The sequence below is a fragment of the Ciconia boyciana genome, chromosome 2, assembly GCF_034638445.1.
Source record: "Ciconia boyciana chromosome 2, ASM3463844v1, whole genome shotgun sequence".
NCBI lineage: Eukaryota > Metazoa > Chordata > Aves > Ciconiiformes > Ciconiidae > Ciconia > Ciconia boyciana.
The window spans coordinates 141,543,524-141,564,110 of record NC_132935.1 but is presented as its reverse complement, the minus strand read 5'-3'; the positions used below and the strand labels follow the sequence as shown (position 1 = coordinate 141,564,110).

The window sequence follows — 20,587 nt, the reverse complement described above, 5'->3', positions numbered from 1 at the left end:
AATTTAAAAAGTTAAATAAAAGTACTTGCATACTAACTGAGATGCATTTTAAATAAACTCTTTTCAGTCACAAAACACTGCTTTTGAGCATAGCACGATCTGGAACGCTCTTTTTGAACGCACATATTTATTTTAGACTTAATATGGGCAAAAACCTGAATTTTACAAAAATAATTCAACAACCAAAGAGATTGCACTTCCTGCATCTTGTTCCACTGGAAGTTTCCACCACTGCTATGAGCTGCAGCATCACAGCAAACAGGGATGACACGGAGCTGAAGAGGTCTCTTAACCCATGAGTTTGCCACAAGGCAGGATCAGTTATACCTGTGTTGCACTTGACAGAAGTCAACCAATTCTTTAAAACTTCCAGGGACGGAATTCAACAGCCCCCTGAAGTAGACTATTCCACTAGTTGGCTGGTACTGGGAGTCAAGAGTCCAACAACTGCTCATCTCATTAATTCCACATTTAATGTCCCTTACTTCCAAATATTTTGGAACTGGAATTTGAAGAGAATTAGCTATTATAAATTCATACCAGCTCAAATGTAGAGGGGGAAAAATGTGTTCCATTTTAAACAAAATCCTTTGAAAGCAATTTGGGTTAGAGGCAGTTCCAGCATTCTACCAATCTGGAAGCTCCTGGGCATGCCAATCTAGGGTGAGTTCCCCAAATTTTAGGGGAAGGTCATATGTGTATGCAGACGTCCACACATTTCCTGAGGGATCAGAAATTCTCTGTTTTCTTACAGGTGAACCCCCCAAATTCTCTTCCTCTGGAGGATCCACGTGAATATTTGAGCTTTAGGAATCTTAGTAAGCCTAGAATATCTCTGCTCAGTCTGAGAATCTAGCACGTCTTACTAGCACGAGTCATTGTATTTCACACAGAAAATGCCATTATATATGGATTGTATTCTGACATGCAGAAGGTCAGGTTACAAAACTACAGGACTCTTAGCTAAATAATCCCTTTTACTCATATATATATATATATATATATATATATATATATATATATATACACATTAGCCATAACTTGTTGTCCTTTGTGGACAGCAGGAGATACGAACCAACAATATGTATGTGATGCTCAGTTCTTTATAACATCAATATATTTACACAAAACATTAATAGTGATATCTAGAGTTGGCCAAAGATAAACATCCCCTCTTTTAAGGGACTTGCAGAAAAAGAATACTTCAAAAATCTGACGCATCAGCAATGTTACCATGGCTAGCACTACTGTGGTAACCTGCTACTAGATTAAACTGGTGTGTGCCCTTGGACTTGTCAGCATTTTGAAACTTACCTGTGTCTTTAACTTAGCTTTCGCTTTGGTCATGCTACTTTGGTCTGTACATGTCTGTCTTAAGATGTCAACTGCATAACAGTTTATAAATAGAAGTAGTCTTATAAGCTGGAAAAGCTCCAGCTAGTACAAAACTCAGTTGCTTGCTTGTTCTGGGAAAAGGAGATGCTCTGAGAATGTCACTGCAATGCTCTGCTTCTTAGTTCCTGACTTCCTATTGAATAGAGTATGCTTCTTAAAACATCTGTTTAAATACTGTAGGTATTTTACGAGTAACGATTTAGCTACTGGGAGAAACTGCTTTTTTTCCAGAGTGTGAGTTCTCAGAGTAGCTGCATGTTATTTGGTTTCATGAAGTATTCGTCTATATTTGATAATATTCTCAGGAAGTGGATTAATCGGTGTACTTGGCTTACATCAAAATTTTTATGTAGATATTTAGAAATAACTAGAGAGTTCACTACATTCAGGCTAATTTTTTTTTTTTTAACAGATTTTGACTAAATCAGTATAGATATAGTAATACTTTAAAAAAATGCTAAATCTGTTTTTCCTACAGCGTGGGAGATTCTTTTCAGAAGTTAGGAGAAATTCTTGGGTGGCTATAGCATTCTCCCAATCATTTAATATAGAAGATTAAATCAGAAATTAAAATGTCTCTTTTTCTTTTCTTTTTTCTTCTTTTTTCTTTGTGGAGATATGCAAAATAGATGGAAATATTGGAACTCGATACTAATGTCAAGTTTTGCTTGCACACATCTCTTGCTGTGGTCAGTTTTCCCAGAGTAAAATCGACCGAATTGGTCATTATTTTTATATAATGCGACTGGCTTTGCTACTTCATCACTGTTCAAAGTCAAGGGGCTTTTAATTATAACTCCTTGCATCATTTAATTTATTAAAAAGCAAATATACATTAAGTTGAATATTATATACTCCACATTTAAATGGTCTGCTTGAATTTAATTATCTGTCTAGACAGTTGCTTGGTCCAAAAGAAATTTGTTAGGACTTTAAAAGTGAAGACTAAAGAAATAATCTAGCTTTATAGAAATAATGAAAAATAGCTACTAACGGAGCAATGCATCAGTTAATTAAGGCTCCTCAGACATACAGGTTCTGAATTTCTTTCTTTATTTCTCCAGTGGTCTATCAAGATTCACAATGGCAGCAAGGAAGCCCTCACACAATATAAAATCAATATTACTTCAATTGCGCCTCTCTTGGAAAAATTAGCAAAAAGTAGTGATGTTTACTGGGTCTTACAAGGTAAAGTAATGAACAGTAGGTAACAATTTGTACTGTCACTGTCTGTTGAATCATTATCTTGTAGGATATGGAAAACTTTGTCCATACTGCTTGCTTGCAGAGTAAAAAGGGTGTTGGTTAAATTCCAGTCTGGCCTTTCTTACAACCTTAACTAGCTGGTACCTAACTAGCTGTTACTAGTGGTGGAGATTTTGCAGCTCTTTCAGGAAAATCTTTTGCCTTCTGAACTCTTAATTCTTTGTTAGCTTACTCTCAGACTCAATATGTCAGGTCTATTCTCCCTGTGCTGTGCTCCATATGTGCCTCCTGGGAGTCAAGAACACAAGTCCATAAAACAGCTGTATTCCTGTGTTTGTGTTAAATTAAATTTTCAGATTACATAATTAATAGGAGAGGTTCAACAAGTGCATCCTCTCTGTGTGTCTAGAATGAATAGACATACTCTAGAGAATATAGAGGATTTAAGTCTCTAGAATGAAACTTGCTTCTGTACATTGAGCACTGATGAGTTAAGATTAGGAGCTAGAAATCATGGTTCAGTATGAGTCTGTGATATTTTTAGTATGGCAGCAAGCTTCCATTCTTTTGCTTTTCTTCAATGAAACTGAGGTATGTTTCCAACACTGAACAATGAGCTCATAGGTAGAACGTGTTCCTGGTTTATCTGCCATAGAGTACAGCATTTTAGATTATCATCACCTCAGTTAGAAACATAGGCAGATTTTGAGCCCTGATAGGAATATACCCAGCTGTACCCTTACAGTCACATCCAAGTTCCTGTCAAAGGTGGTTCTAGAGGTTAACCTGAATCAACAGATTAATCTTCTCCCATTCCTTTCAAAATCATGTTTATCTATAACAGAAGCAGTTAGCTGTCAGACATTTCCCAACATTCTGTTGATAAAGATCCAGTCCATTTAAGTCATCTCTGAGCTCTTTAATGGAACAAGTAAGAGGAAAAGCAGTCTGTACACATAGAGTTGTCTAGACATTGATTGTACAAAAGTGGGCATTGGGGTAGCTAAAGTAAATTGACTTACAGCTCATAGAGTGTGTTTCACCAGAGTTATGAACATCAGTAGCTTTTCATAGCAACTTACTGATCTCCAGCTGACCTTTTGATCTAGAACCCTGTATAGCTTTGTGTTAAGCTCCACATAATTTCTGAAGCCTGCAGGCAATTAAGTGGTGTTCCATTCTTCTGAAAAACTGAAATTCTGCCATCAGTTAAACTGGAATCAGCAGGAGCAAGTGGAATACGCTTATGGATTATGACTTAGAGAAATGAGAAGCTGGTTTCTTCTGCAGTAACTAGGGGGTTTGAGATATTTTTTGTTTCCACGTGTCTATTCTGCTGTCTATCTTCTGTCCTCTTGGCTTTGGGGTCTTTCCTTGGGGGATTCCATTACTGAGAGAAGGCATGAGCAGCTCTGCACTCCAGCATTATATGCTCTTCATGGCTTTGGGGAAATTAAACAGGCATTTATGTCTGGCTAAAGCTTTCTAATCTGTAAGTACATATGCATGACTGGGTAATGGAGATAAGAACATTTAATCATAAACAACTCTTATTACTACTCTAGTTACTGTAACAGTCACTTGTTCCTCATTGTACATTTTTTCTGTGACTACCTAAATGCAAGTAGCCTGTACAACTTGAGGTAAGTATTTGTCAATAGAAGATTAATGCGCCCATTCTTTGTCCTTTCAAATTCAGACCCTGTTTATGAAGACATGCTGAGTGAAAGTCGGAAAATGATCACTAATGAGAAAATAGATGCTTACAATGAAGCAGCTGTTCGTATTCTGAACAGCAGCTCCCGAAATTCCAAAGCTAAAGTTAAAGTGTTCAGTGTATCAAAATTAATAGCACAAGAAACTATCATGAAGTCTGCAGATGGCCTGCATCTCCCTGAATCAAGCAGAGATACAGTAAGTGTTTTTATCACTGGTCAACATTAAAAAGTAATAATAGTAAAACAAGATTTTAAGTAAATGTTCTGAAATGGCAAACAAAATGAATGTAATGAGAACCTGCACATTCTTCAGGAAATTTTGTTCAGAAGATCTCAATAGGTGGGAGGGCAGTCAGTTATATAGGATGTTTAAACAACATAATAGCAAACACATTAGTGCGTAGCTATTTTTAATCCACTAGATCTTTTCGATCCGGAGCGCAGAGTTCATGCCTTTATCTGCATGAATGAGTTAGAGTGATAATGATTTGTAAGCAGTGCTAAAAAATAAGTCTTAAATTTTTTTCTATGTGCCCATATAATTTTGTTTAGTAAGGAGTATGAAAAGGATAAGAAGACACACAATATACACCTTCCTGGTTGCATGGAGTGCCACTGACTTTATTTCTTATTTTATCTTTGACCTACCTATATATATAGATATATATGTGCATACAGTGAGCCCCTCAGAGTTTTGTAAGTCTGCCCTTCTTGTGACTGAGTTCTCCCACCGTGTCACTTTTAGTTCCACTCCTTTGCAGGTTTCAGTTGCTTTCAAGTATTAGATGAACTGAATATCATCTCACCATGGTTTCAGTCTCATTGTCATGTTTTAGAGACTTTCATTACCGTGCCCCTTTAGGACCCAAGTTTGTGAGCTGTTTTTCATTTATAGTCCATTTAGCTCTTTATAGCTCCTTTTACAGCCAGTAGAGAGAACCCTTCTGTTGTAAGGATTAGGATTAGCTCTTTTTGCTTACCTCAAGAAGCTCAAGGGTTTCTTGTTTGAAAGAGATGTTTTGACTGTACTGTTGAATGGAACTAGGTATATAGGGGTACTGTGAACTTTTATCTGTGTAATGAGAAGGGAGAATTGCAAATGTTTTATGTCAATGCATGACCTAGACGAAAATTTCTTACGATTAAAATGTTAAATTTTTTATTAGAGATTAATTGACAAAACTGCCTATTTCTTTGACAGAATGCAATGATTCTTATGAATGTCTACTGCAATAAGATAATGAAGCCCATTGATGGCTCCTGCTGCCAGCCTCAGCCTCCTCTCACTCTGATACAGAAGTTAGCTTTCTGTTTCTTTACTTTGTCCATTATTGGATATATAATTATCAATTTAATTCATCGGAATAATTTTCGGAAGAACAAATCATGCACTGATTTGGAAAGTGGAGAGGAGAAGAAACCTGCCATCAGCACTCCTAATGTTTCTACTTTAGAGATGCTCTTACACTCCTTCTGCAAACTTGGTCTAATCATGACCTATTTTTATCTATGTGACAGAGCAAATCTTTTCATGAAGGAAAATAAATTTTATACCCATTCATCTTTCTTCATACCAATCGTCTATATCTTGGTTTTGGGGGTATTTTATACCGAAAATACCAAAGAGGTAATGATCATGTTGACATCCTACTTACAACGTTGTTTCCCAGCTTGAGTGTAAATAACTAATTGCTAAATATTGAAAGTTAAATTTTCAAAGTCAGTATAACTCATCTGCAAAAAATGCACTCGCAAGCAATATAACGTTTGCATGGAATTAGATACAAAAGCTTTTGAAAGCATATGGGTATGAGTGCTTTTAGCCATTGTCACTCAGTCAAATTTGAAGTGAGCATAGCTCAGATACAAGAGAGTGTAGAGCACGTTAAAATCTGGTAGACCTGTGTCCACTAGACAGAAATCTTTTACAATTGAGACCTATTTACCCATAAAGTGGTTTATTGTTTTGAACTTTTTCTCCTCATTTTGTAGATGTTCGTTGTACTTTTTGGAATAGCAACACTCTTGTTTTGTTTTGCATTAGACTAAAGTGTTAAATAGAGAACAGACTGATGAATGGAAGGGCTGGATGCAACTTGTTATTTTGATTTATCATATCTCTGGAGCAAGCACTGTAAGTGATTTGAATGTCTTGGTTTTTTAAGTGGGAATGCAATTTGGGTATGTTACTTCAAAAGAAAGATAGTGCAAATGCATATTAAAGTTGAATAGAATAAATAACTCATGCTACTGTCCCTGTAGTTTTAAAAATGGTATTAGCAGAATTAGTTTTTCTCTCTATTTAATTGTAGATTTCATTGATAAGAGTGTTTTATCCATTACTTAGCCAATGAAAAAATATACTTGTTTCCTCCATGTAGAATATTACGTTAGTTTATTTTTAATTGCTAGCAATGCTTCAATTTTATGTTCAGAACCTGCAACTGCTGAAGGTAAGCTTTCAAAGATCCTTTCTTAACTCTCTCTTAACTGGTTACAGAATATGGAAAGTGTAGAGCAATAAATAGCAGAAACTCTTTTTAACATTAGAGAGGTTAGGGCAACAAAAGAGCTTAGTAAGAAACAGGGAAATGCAGCATAATGTTTCTTTTCTTAGTTAAACCTGATTTACTGCAATGCAGAAAAAGCATAAAATACAGGGGAAGAAAGGAAAATCAAAGCGTTTGCGTGGCCATTTATAAAAGGTACTTTATTTTTCTCAACAGTTTTTGCCTGTGTACATGCACATTCGAGTTCTGGTTGCTGCATATCTGTTCCAAACAGGTTATGGACACTTCTCATATTTTTGGATAAAAGGGGACTTTGGTGTATACAGAGTGTGTCAGGTAAGAATATCTACTTACTGTTTTTATAAAATTCATTTAGATAACAAAATATCCATAATATATCCGTACTCCCTAGATAATGTAATATGAGATTACTTAACCAAGGTTTGCACATTAAAAATGGCTATTGTTTCTATGTAATCTGACCTGTTTAATTGGTAGTGTTTATCTAATACAAACATATAGCATGTAAATGATACTTGCAATATTAAAAATGTAAGTATGTAGCCTTTAAAATACCAAGACAAATATTTTCCAATATATAGCAATGGAGTTTTCATTGCAGTAGCAATTTACAATATATAGCAATATATAAGTAATGAACCAGGCAGGCTGGCTGGCAGTAAAGAGGGCAGTAAAGAGGCAGTAAAGAGTATCATCTACAACAAATTTATTTGCTAAATCTTCCTAGATTTATTCTATAGTCACTGGTGAGTAAGAGGTTTACGTGGATAGCTGTGATGTTCTGAATCACCCTCTGGAACAGCCTTTCTCCAGTGTCCTGGTTTCGGCTGGGATAGAATTAATTTTCTTCCAGTAGCTGGCATAGTGCTGGGTTTTGGATTTAGGATGAGAATATTGTTGATAACACACTGATGGTTTAGTTGTTGCTAAGCAGTGCTTACACTGGTCAAGGACTTTTCAGCTTCCCATGCTCTGCCAGGGGCACAAGAAGCTGGGAGGGGGCACAGCCAGGACAGCTGACCCCAACTGGCCAAAGGGCTATTCCATACCATATGGCGTCAGGCTCAGTATAGGAACTGGGGGGAGTTGGCTGGGGGGCAGTGATCGCTGCTCGGGGACGGGCTGGGCATCGGTCAGTGGGTGGTGAGCATCACTTGTTTGTACATTCTTTTATCATTATTATAATTATTATTTTCTCTTCCTCTGCTGTCCTATTAAACTGTCTTTATCTCAATCCACGGGGTTTTACTTTTTCTTCGATTCTCTCCCCCATCCCACCAGGGGTGGGGGCGAGGGTGAGCAAGCAGCTGTGTGGTGCTTAGTTGCCGACTGGGGATAAACCATGACATCCAGTTACTATGGAGAATAGATAGGTGGTGTGAATGCTCTCATCTGCTCTCCCCTGTTGGCATTGGAACTTAGCCATTGGCAATTAGCCATTGGAAATACTTAAGTTTGCTTCTCTTACCTTGTTCTTACAACATCAGTCTGCTCCACATTGATATTTTCCCACGTGTTGGTTTTTTTTTAAATTATTAGTATATTTCTATTAGAGTTTTCTTTATACAAGTAGATAAATGTTTGGTGAATCCAAGAGTCAGTTATGTACAGAATTTATTTTTTTGTCCTCTTCTATGAATATAGGTAATTATTCAGCAAGTTATTCAGCACATTGGTTTCCTTGCTCCCAGCACGGCAAGTCTTCATGTAGATGGAACAAATGTTGTCTTGTCTCTGATTTAAATTGAAGTCATTTCCACTTGCTTAAATTGTGAAAGGTTTTAATTTTTGTATGCATTTTGGATTTTTTCCGCACTTGATGGTGAAATGAAAAACTTTCCGGTGGGTTAGCTGGGGCCATTAATAGTGTCCCGAAGCATGTGGTATCTTTCTTTCCTTCAGATAAGTGATCTTTTGGATCCATTAAAGAAACTCTTCACATTTCTATTTTATTAAGTATGCAACTCTTTTGCATTGAAGTACATTACTAATGCACGAACAAGTGGCATCACTGTAGTATTTGTTACCTCTTTCGAGACATAGCAAAGTATCACCAAATATTGTATATGACTTTTTCTTTCATTCTCAACTGAGAATTTGTTGGGTTGGTTTTTTTGTTGGGACAGTGAGTTCTGTGTAACAGTACGTTTAACCATTTGATATATAGACTATGGTTGGAAATACCACACCCCTCTACTGTTTTTCTTTTAGAAACAGATGAAAATGTCACAAACTTATCAGATGTATCTGCTTCATTTGAAAAACAAATAGGCAGGTTTTGGGGTTTTGGGTTTTTTTTGTTTTGGTTTGTTTTGGTTTGTTTTTTAATTTAAAAACTGGTGTTTTTCTTGGTCCAAAAGCCTTTTCAGTTACGGGTTTGAGTTTTCAGATCAAAATGCAAAACAGGGACAAAACAAATACTTTCTAGTCAGCTATATTGATTCTATGAGTTGTTTTCTTTTCCAAAGACAGTGTATTGTAGCCTACATTTGTTAATAAAGAAAATGAATTTTCACACCATAACAGTACTGGAGAACATACCTATTTTTGTGGTTCCCCTCCCAGGTTTTGCAGTGTGTGCTGTAGCAGTTTTAAAAAAATTAAAAAAATTAAAAAAAATCTTTAATTGCTGTTAAGTGTTATATTGTCATGTAACTCAGGTCATCGTGCTTATTAAACGTATTACTACAGCCTAACTCCAGCACTGGTAATGACATTACCCTAGCTTTGACTGAGCTAGCCCGGGTGCTACGGGAGTGAAAGCAGAGAGGCGTTAACAGCATCCAGCAAGTGGAATACTCAGTCCCAACCCTGGAGTCAGTTCTATTTTACCCTATTTTCATTGCTATCTCTACCCAAGTAGGCCAGCATAGGACAGGTCCACTACTACATAATCAGCCTGCAGTCTTATATTGCATTATTGATGTTTCCCAAGATACTTACCTGTGTTTCAACTGAAATATAATCAGCATGTGAGATGTAAAATATGTAGATATTTTCATATAGTGCTAAAGAAACATGTCCCCCGTCTCTCTCAGCTTTGCCTCCCAGTTTATATATCCTCTGTCTTCTCTCCTCTGACTCCTTCCAGGTTTTATTTCGTCTCAATTTCTTGGTCGTGGTACTGTGCATAGTGATGGACCGACCTTACCAGTTCTACTACTTTGTGCCATTAGTCACTGTCTGGTTTATGATCATTTATGCCACCTTAGCTATATGGCCTCAAATAGTCCAGAAGAAAGCAAATGGTAAGACTCCCCCCCCCGCCTTCTGCTGTAAAACATTTGCATGTTACTTCGAATGATAACCATACAGAAAACGGTATTGTTAGTATATCTCAATCTCCTTTTAACATAGTCAAAATATGTTAAACAGCTGTTCACAGAAATATGGTTTGTCATGGATGAATTATGTCAGTTGAAAAATGTAACAGCTGATAAGTCTATCTCTAATTACAGTCATATTAGAATACTTTTTAATAGGTTTTGACCATCAGAAATGTGTTTTATCAAGAGCTGTAATATTACTGAATGCAAACTAAGAACATAGGTTATGCTGTCTATGCTAGCTGAGATTGTTGCTGTAGCGTACTAATGGGTTCGGCATGAACAGTCAGCATTCAGACTTTCCCATTCTGCATTGCCAACGTGTCTCATCCATCTTGAGTGCTAATTCTGCCATATCCCGTCAAATAAAAACTTGGGGTTTGCTATCTTAGTAGCTTAGATTAAGTGAACTATCAGAAGTATGTCTTGTGATACAGATATTTTAAATAAAAATTAAAGTGGAATCCCAGTTTATTTTATGCATTGCAGTTCACTGAAGAGCTGTCATTATGTGGTTAATGCTTATTATTTAATTCACCTAATTTCGAACTAAAACCTTAAGAGTCTTCGATCCTCCTTCCCAGTTGATAGAGTAATACCCAAATTTTATAGTCTGCAGATATGACAATGAAATATACCAAATGCATGCTAGGAATAGATGCTGCAAAAATATAATTAGAGGGTAGTTTTACAAGGTATCTTGAAGGCAAATAGCTCCAATATTCTTTTTTTTTTCTTCAAAGGCACTTCTGTTCCAGATAGAGAAATGACGATTGTGTACTTCAGAGCAATAGTGTACTGTGAAACTATAAAATCTTTCAGTGACAACTTTCCCTTGTTTACGTCCCTGGTTACAGCTGCCAATTTATATGGCGAGAGAGGGAGATGATCTCTGTTGCGATGTTGAGGCTTGAGTAGAGCTTAATATCAGTTGACAGCTTTGAGGAGCAGTTTCTCAGGCCTGTCTTAACAAGATACTTGCCCTTAATGACCTGCAGTTGAGCTTTGGAGTACAACTGGTACCTCAAAGTTTAATAATATATGCTCTACTTATTTCACATGGCAAAAGCTGTTGGGCATTTTGTTTTATTTATTTATTTTCATTCACCTAGAATAAGGACTGCCTGTGCAGAGTGTTTGGGAAAGCAGAGGCTTTAAAATAGTGTTTCTGTTTGAACACCTAAATTCTCTTCTTTTTGTATGTATGTTGTCCCTGTTTTAGACATGAGGCTTAATTTAGGATTAATAGGTTGTTAATTGCTGTGAATGTTTATTTTAATTGCTTAATGTAAAATTTAATATGTAAATGTAGATAGTGATAAAATATTGCTGGTAATATTTGAACATTTATTTATGAATGTATCTATTACTAAGCATAGCTACACTAAATAATTGGCAATTACTATTTAATGTGTCCTGGGTTTTGCTATTGAAAAATTGATGAATCTGTACTGATGAATTTATTTCTTTCTCAGGGAACTGCTTATGGCACTTTGGTTTACTGCTGAAACTGATTTGCTTACTGACATGTATATATTTTCTGTCATATTCTCAGGTTTGTAAATTTTGACTATTTTTATCCTTAACTACCTAAGAGTATATTACCTATCTCTGCTTTTTAATGTGCTCATAACTTGTCTATTTGCTCGTGTATCATAAATACAGAAGAAAAAATAAAATGGAACCTTTCAGTTACTTTTCATACTTGAATTGATGTGAACGCTGGAAAAACCACAATTCTGTGTCTTACTCGTTTGTAACGCTTGACGTGTTTTCAGTATACTACTACAAATGTAATAAATACAAAGGTCTGTGCTTTGGTTTTGGGGTGGGGTTTTTTGATGTGCTTAAAGTTACTGGGTTTTGCTAGCATATGGTGATACATATGGTGATATGGTGATAGGAAGATCTGTGTCTCTTAGAGACCTGGTGTTGACTTTGATATCTTATCAAAAGACTGGTTCTCATGCTAAATTAGCAAGTTACTGCATGCTGTAAGTATAGCTGCCAGAAATAAGGGCAGAGTTTGTCACGCCAGGATTTTACACGGGGGGTTGTGTGGTTTTAATCCTGTTGAACTGTAGTCTTCTGTAGAGTATGCATTCATTATCCCAACACATCAGTGGATCTCTGCCTTTAAGCCTGCAGTACAAAATGGAACGCATGCCAATACTTTTATGGGAAGCAAAACTGAAACCTTCTCTCATCTGAAGAAGTATTTTTGGTTGTTTTTTTTTTCTTTTGGCAGGGGGAGTGCCTTCTAAGGAAGCCTGTTATTTTGGTAATGCCACGTAGCTAGTGAAATAGGGATGTGATAATATTAAAAGACAGTATATTGATTTAAGTTTAGTAAATATGGTTGACATCAGTGTTAATGTTTTTGCCATGTTTATTTTTTACAGGGCGCATTTGAGAAGATATTTTCTTTTTGGCCACTGTCCAAGTGTTTTGAACTGAATGGGAATGTCTATGAATGGTGGTTTAGGTGGAAGTTGGATCGCTATGTATGTAATAATTGCATAAATTTATACTGGTTTTTTAAGTGTATTTTTTAATTTGGGGGGAGGGAGGGTTGTTTTCCTTTCCTCCAGAGAAAGCAGGAGTTTGTCCCAGGGGATTTTTTAATAGAAGACTAGCCTAGTCTTCTATTAAACATCTTCTATTAAACATCTTCTATTAAACATCTTCTATTAAACATCCACCTTACTTCTGCAAATGTCTGTCAAAGCCTTTCTTAAAAGATGGATGTTGATTTATTTGCTGCTGGATCCTGCTTGGTTTGCTTTGAAGAAACAAAGTCAAAGTGACCTGGATTTGTCTTTTCTCAAAAATTTTACTGCAAAAATGTAACACCTGTAGCACTTCAGGCTATTGAAATACAAGGCAAATTATTGTGGTGGCTTTCTTAATAATATTTTTGGAAGTTGCATCAATTAAGGATATATTTCTTTTAAGGTAACCTTTAAAACACTTTTAAAATCAGGGTCTTGATGCCCAAACCAGACTGTTCTTGCACATATTTTTAAATGGTTTTCCAGTGGGAAAGTGCTTTCTTTCCAGTTACTGACCCTACAGTGTGGGGGAATAGAACAGGGAAACACTGGTCTTTTTTTTGCCTTCTTGGTAAGGTAAGTGGAGTTTCTAAGATGGGAGCATTCATCTGCGAACCTTATCCTTAATGGGATCACCTGCACACTTCTCCTTCTGTCAGTCTTCAGTAACTGAAATTTGCAGAGCACACAGTTGTCACATCCTGGGCTGCTCCCATCTGCGGCGCACACTGCGTTGCGACATTTCAGACATGGAGCTTTGTTGCTTGTGAACAGTGTGTATTCTGTGATGCTGCTAAAGAGGAAGTCCCAAAATAAATACAGAAGACAAGCACCACATGGGCCTGAAACAGCATCGTGTTGCTAGCTAATGAGAACTTGGCATAAGATCATAAAACACTCTGTTGAAGAATTGTGTCTATGAGAGAGGGAAGCACTTGTAGTGCTTCTTGAATGTTTTCACCTGCCAACTTGGGAGAAGGCCAGAGACTCATGGTTTTTCCCCAGAGAAAGCCCTTTTCAATGCTGGCATAGATTGCAGAGGAAATAGTAGGTACTTGAAAGCTTCTTGAAATTTCATTGTCCTGTCTTTAATGCTGTGTGAAGCATTAGTAAGAGTATTTGTAGTTTTTGGGTTGAGTTAAAAATGCAGCTTATGACAACCTAGTGTAGAAAGCCTATTTTTGTTTGCTTCAGTAAATCTGGGAAAGGACCTTTTGACACCTGAGCTTTGGTATTACAAATAGTTTATCCTGTAGCATTTCTGTTAAGAGTTTGTACCTGAAGTACTTGTAAAAGCCATGAAATATTAATTGCATTCTGTTTGTCTTTTACAGGTGGTTTTTCATGGGATGCTGTTTGCTTTTATTTATCTGGCATTGCAGAAACATCAGATGATATCAGAAGGAAAGGGAGATCCTCTTTTCTCCAACAGAGTTTCTAATGTTTTATTATTTATTTCAATTGTATCCTTTTTGGTACGTACCTAGTATAACTAGTATCATCAGGTTTGTAAATCTCTAAAGAAGTTTTCTGAAGTTCTTGTTTAGAAAATACATTGATTTAAAAAAAATAAAATCTTGATCTGGAGATATTTCAGCTGTGTTTTTGTGCACAGCCCTACCTATCTACTCACTAAAATATTTTTCCTTGCAGTCAGCTGTAAATGAAAACATCATAACTCTTTCAGTTCATTGCAAAGGTTACAAGAAAATTGGATCATAAAAATAATATGGTAGATACTGCAGCTCTTGTCTCCACTCTTGATTGTTTGTCTATTTGTGATGAAAAAATTGCCTGCAGTATGGCTGTATCTTGGGCTATGAATAAGTATGGTATTCATCAGTTGCAAAGAAGAATTTGAGAGAAACACAAAACTAAGCACAATGTAGTTTTTTCTATTACTGTTCCACATCTTAGTGAACCAACTACTACTGAAGCACTTCAAGATAGCTTACCTCTTGTTTCATTTTTAAATGTTACATATAATTAATTGCTACACAGACTGATTTTTATATCTTTTAGACCTACTCTATTTGGGCTAGTAGCTGTAAAAACAAGACAGAGTGCAATGAACTACATCCTTCAGTTTCTGTGGTGCAGGTAATTATAATTATAGTCCTTTTCCCTACGGTGATAGAATCTAGTCTGTTCTTGTTTGGGCTTTTTTAAAAATTGTTTTTAAATACATTTTTGCTTTAGCATGGAATGTCAGATATTGAGCTTCATTCTCATGTCTGAAAGTGAAAAAGGCTTTAACTACATTGCTTGCTGTTTTTCATTGCCTTTAAGCACTGAAATCGCGTACTGTGATTATACTTTTGATGAACCTTAATGTCCTCAGCATAGGTTTCATATGCCCTGTTTAAGTCCAAACCCAACTTTTGACTAAGTGCATAGCCATGGAAAAGAAGAAAGCTGTAGGGAAGCATGAGTGTTGGGGAGGTATTAGTGTAGGAATGAACCTATGGGACCCTGTAGTCACTTTTAGGCAGAGAAGAGGTGGGCCACAGGGGCATGCATGTGGTTTTCTTAAATTTAGATTTTCCTCTTACTGTGTCCCCTGCCCCACTATACCCCAGCAGTCTGATTCTGTTCCCTCTCTGTTGCCTTTTTTTTTAATAGTTTGCCCTGCTCTATTGAGGGGCGGCATGTGTGACAATTTTTTAATATTAATTTGTCCATCTTGACACCTTCTCTTTAAAAATTGAGGGTTAACTCAGATTTGTGGCCACCTCCATTTTAGGCTGGCATGGTATAACATGTTTTGTGACCATGCCTAGTAAGTGTATGGTAATGTCTATCAACATCAAGGCCATGATTCTAGTGAAGACGTAAATGCAACTTGCTATGCTATAAGAATGTGTGTAAGAGATTTGCAGTTTTAAGACCTACTTTCTTAAGTATTAACTGCATGGATTTTTGTTTGGATTTTATATTTATTAGATTTTAAAGAAAATTTAATGCATGATGCACTTCAATTTAGTGAAAATGAATAACCCTTTTTTGTGTATGTGTAATCTGCTTGTCATCCACAGTCACTTTTTTTTTTACTTTTTTTTTTTTTAAAGATTTTAGCTTTCATCCTCATCAGGAACATTCCTGGATATGTCCGATCTGTGTATAGCTCGTTCTTTGCCTGGTTTGGCAAAATTTCTCTAGAGGTAAGTAGAATGATCAGAAGTACAGTGAATTGAAACTTAGAAATGTAAGGTGGTTTTATTATCTAAATTGTAGTATAACACAAAAATAGTGAAAACATTTATTGGCTTATTTAATGCCGTGCTGTAGTGTTTGACCTCTTTTAGCAATGTAGCTTCCGTCTACAGTTAAAAATTGTAGCTGAAATAACAGTCTCACAGTAGCAAACTTAGTTCTTATGCTGGTTTTGGTGGGGGAGTTTAGGGTTGTGAGAGTGGGGATTTAATGCTGTAGTAAGCTGTGGTGTGTATGCAGTTGGAAGATAAAAATTTAAGCCAGTTGAAGAGTCAGCATGAATTATACTGACTAGATAAGTACACTTAAAAATGTGTTTGCCCTAGAAAGCTTTCCTGCATTAATAAACAAATGTAACTTTACAAACAAAACCTTTCTTAGTGCAGATGTTATCTTGTTCCATTAAGTGTATATTTTGAAACAGTAGGAATTATCTTGCTTTCCATTTTATTTGCTGTTTAGTAATATTAAATGTTTAATTTTATTGTATTACTAAAATGTATTTTTAAAAGGGAAAGGAACGTATATGAGAAACTCATTGTACTGCAATGTATATGTAGTACCTGATTTTGAATTTTTTTTTAAAGGATCAGATTTTCACCATTCTGATTCCTGGTGAACTTCAAGGTGCTGATCAACTCCAGGGACCTTTGCATTCATCAGCAGTTAAAGCATTACCTTTTATGTGCAGGCATGTTAGTTCAGTCCCTCACCAGAGAGAGAGTAACTGAGCGGAGGCATATTCCTCATCTGTTCTGACATAACGTAAACGATGCTCCCCTAAGCCATATTTGGTTAAGGGCTAAGCAAACCCATTTTACTGTGTACTGTAACAGACTAATAGTTTTGTCTTATAGCAAAAACGTGGAAAACAGCTTCTCACAGTATGCTATTTAATCATAAATGTCTGACTTAAGCAGAAGTACAGTGTGTCAGTTGATGCAATAGTAATAATTATGTTTTTATATAAGTCAATATATTTATATATAAGTATTATTAAACACACTCTTTTTCCTTTTAGCTTTTCATTTGCCAATACCATATTTGGCTGGCAGCAGACACAAAGGGGATCTTGGTGCTCATTCCTGGATATCCAATGTTTAATGTTCTTGTCAGCACTTTTATATTTGTGTGTGTGGCACATGAAATTTCTCAGATCACTAATGATCTAGCACAGATTGTGGTTCCTAAAGATAACTCAACTCTGCTGAAAAGGTTGCTATGCATAGCTGGATTTTTTTCTGGACTACTCTTCTTCGCAGCAATGCAAGATCAGTCAAGGCATTAACTTGAAAAGATTGTTGGAAACTTTCTTCAGGTTTACTTTGTGTCTGCCTGAACAAAAATTCTCAACTGGAGGTGTAAGAAGACATTTAAATTAAGTGTGTGGAAAATGTATATAGTGCAAATGTACATATTTTGTGTGGAAATAGCCTTCTCGAATAATCTGAGAAACAAGAATGCACTCTACAGAATTGCATGTGGAAATGCGTCTTTTCTACTGGATATATGTTTCTGTTTACATATCTGTTTAAACGTGACATGAAGAAGTGAAGTTAAATGGTTTAGCAACATCATGTGCATATCACGGAATTAACTTTACCTTGGGTCAGCCGAATGAAGAGTGGATGTTACTAGAGTACGCCTATACGTAACACATGCTGTAATCATGCTCATCAAGGAACAAAAACGAGCAAACTTGTGATCCTTCATTAATGGTCACCTTCAGCTGATGTGAAACACGAAGTTACTGGTAAATCAGGGCATTTTTCTGAACAAAATGGTAATTTTTTGTTTAGAAATGAGTATTTTAGGTGGAGATAGTATATATGAAACCCTTTATACATGGAAATAAAAAGTCATCACCAACTCAGTGATTTAAGATTATATACAAGTTTACATAATATTTTATGGGGTTTTTTTAGAAATTTAAGATGTTTTCAGCAAATATGGTGAATTCTGAGGTGAAATTTTTTTATAAAGAAAATTTGATTTTTTTTCCCCTAAAATTGTTTGCTTTTTCATAAATTTTCCACTAATTCATTTAACTATGTGCAGTTCTCTGTACAGTCCCAGTGAACAAACAGATTAATAATTTTCAGAGACTCAGTTCAAGATGGAGAATTTTTGGAAGACCTCCAACCTTTGCCAGTCAGATGAAATCCCATCATATCCGCTCCATCAGATCTTAAGGAAACGGGAGAACAGGGGAACGGTGATCTTCAAACCTCTTTCTGAGTTAGCAGGTGACCTTGAACTAGGTCTCATTAGGGAACTGGTGCCATATTCTATCCTGTAATAATATTTTCATTTAAAAGGATGTGAGTCAAGGATGCAAGTCAATCTGTTGGTATCAGGAGGAGGAGGGATTGAGTGGTCATCTTGTTGCATGCAAGATGGGTGAGTCTCAGAATTACAAATTAAATGAGATTGGAGCTATTTGGAGGAGTCTTTTTTCCCATCCCTTTTGGCAGTGCCCATCTTTCTTATTAACTCTTTCCTTTAGCATAAAAAGTAAAATTGAAAGAAACAGCCCTTCAGTGTGGCAGTGACAAGCTGTCATTCACGTTCCACTTATGACCATAACTTCAGTGAATTTCTTTGCCCTTCGTGGTTTTGGTTCAAGTGATAGTTTGACCTCTAGTTGTTTTTTCATTTTATTATTCTACTGATTACTTGTTAGCAGTCAAAAACACAAGCACAGTATTGTTTTCCAAGCATATGTGCAATTATGTATGATTATAAACAATATGAATCCTAATTTGTACTGTATGTACTGTCATGTACACGTTTTAATCTTATCCCAGTTAAAAAATGGAATTCAAACTTGCAGCCACCAGTGAGTGCAAAAAAATTTTGTGAAAAGAATAGCTTCAATTTTTTTTTGGTGGAGAACAGTTTCTTTTAAAGAATGACCAGCCATTCATCATAAAAAAGAAAAAATAAATCCCCCCCCAGATTCAGCAGTTTTACTAAGCCTGCCAGCTCTTTTGAAGCTATTGGAGAGATACTCAGCTATTTGTTCTTTGTGTGCATTACTTCCCATGTTTGGAAAGTTAACCTCCTTGGTCAGTACATTTGAATGGCTGAAAGAAATGGTATAGGTGAACACTAGTGGGGGATAGCATGGGTAACCTTCATCTATGCCAGTATTAGGAGCAATGGGGAGCTGTAAGTTTGAGGGATAATTTTTGTTTTGTTCTTCACAACTTAAGTATTGTAGATACAATTTTATTTATCTGTTGTACAGACTTGGTTAAAAGATTTATTTTTAATGTTTGAAATAATGCACTTGTTTACTATTACTGTGTGTGGGATAAATATATTTTCTTTTCAGGTTATGTAAAAATATGAATTAATTTAAACATTAAATAAATGTGCTGTGGATGCTTATTTTTGTAATGGGAGCAGCATCAATTAAGTAAAAACTTTTTATTGCTTGACTCTAGCTGGGCTACCGTTCACTATTACGCCTACCTTAAATTACAGATTAGTATTGCAGTTTCTCCAAAGTGATATCCTGGATACTCTTACTTCCAAATGAAGGGCAGATGTTCACTTGTATCACAAATTATTTCAGATGCAATGCAGGAAGAAAGATTCTTCTGCAGTAAATCGCACTGTCCCAGGTCTGATAAAATTACAGCTCCAGTAGCCAAAACCACCCCTGGAGCTCGGGGGACTTCAGCAGGACTCTGCAGCGGAGGTGTTGAATACTCTTTCCCCCAGGTTACAAGCTAGAAACTCTGCGGCAGAGCTCTGCATGAAAGCAGAGGAACTGACTTGGCTGTTTTTCAGTCTGGCAACATCAGGAAACATGTCCTTCAGATTTGTTTGGGTTAAGGAATTTAGCTTTTAATTTAGCTACGTAAGTCCCACACTAAATAGAAGAAGGGGCTCCTTAAGCAAAGGATTCAGAGTGGTAGTTTCTATCCCCAAAGCTCCTTGTATATCGGGGAGATAATACCTAACGTGGGCACCTGAATCAAGTGGTGCAAATACTCTCCATCCTTTCCGGTTACACCACCTATTTAGGCATCTCCCCCAGTTAAACAGAAACCCCGCATAATCAGCTCCACTGCAGTTCCTAGACACTTACCATCCAGTATCACTGTCCACGTTAACAACTGTCACAAAAAGTTGTTCAGGCATCATTATGTAAAATAACCAGGCAACATCACTACTTAATGTTTTCCTATTTATTAGATTTCACATTTCATATATTTACAAAGAAAGACATCTGTAGTGCTTTCTATTTAATTTGGTTGCAACTGTCACTTAATCAATACAATATCAGTTCATACTGTAATTGTACATCATTAAAAGAGGCTGTGAATTTACTGTTGTAACTATCAGCACTTTTAACTATGACTAATTCTTTAGCCATTAAGTGTCTTTAGCCAGCTTTATAAATCTGTGCTTCCATAGTAATTTTTTTAATAAGTAAAAATAAATAATTTGTTATTAAACTTACCTCAAATAAATGAAGCTTTCAATGATAAAATAGTTCAGGTGTGCTTAATACCCAAGTCACCTACATCATTAGATTATTTTCAGAATAGGTGGAGCACCCACTGGTACAAACTGATCCTTTATGCATGTACATAACAGTTTAAGAAATTTCCTTAAATATATGGGCACTGTTA

At 36.1% G+C, this 20,587-nt stretch overlaps 1 protein-coding gene across 3 annotated transcripts in view; it reads left to right on the top strand.

The window, feature by feature from the left end:
* CASD1 (CAS1 domain containing 1) overlaps window positions 1-20,200 on the top strand; it is a 35,517-nt gene extending 15,317 nt beyond the window's left edge. For 2 of the 3 annotated variants that reach the window (XM_072854248.1, XM_072854249.1), the window contains exons 7-18: window positions 2,460-2,583; window positions 4,301-4,515; window positions 5,521-5,946; window positions 6,364-6,453; window positions 7,046-7,165; window positions 9,942-10,098; window positions 11,652-11,731; window positions 12,579-12,680; window positions 14,063-14,203; window positions 14,751-14,828; window positions 15,797-15,889; window positions 16,963-20,200. In XM_072854248.1, coding sequence (XP_072710349.1) covers window positions 2,460-2,583; window positions 4,301-4,515; window positions 5,521-5,946; window positions 6,364-6,453; window positions 7,046-7,165; window positions 9,942-10,098; window positions 11,652-11,731; window positions 12,579-12,680; window positions 14,063-14,203; window positions 14,751-14,828; window positions 15,797-15,889; window positions 16,963-17,229 — 1,893 coding nt within the window. In that variant the 3' untranslated portion in view covers window positions 17,230-20,200. The remainder of the gene's footprint in view (window positions 1-2,459; window positions 2,584-4,300; window positions 4,516-5,520; window positions 5,947-6,363; window positions 6,454-7,045; window positions 7,166-9,941; window positions 10,099-11,651; window positions 11,732-12,578; window positions 12,681-14,062; window positions 14,204-14,750; window positions 14,829-15,796; window positions 15,890-16,962) is intronic. The other variant, XM_072854250.1, reaches the window with a different exon arrangement.
* The last annotated feature ends 387 nt before the right edge of the window (window positions 20,201-20,587 follow it).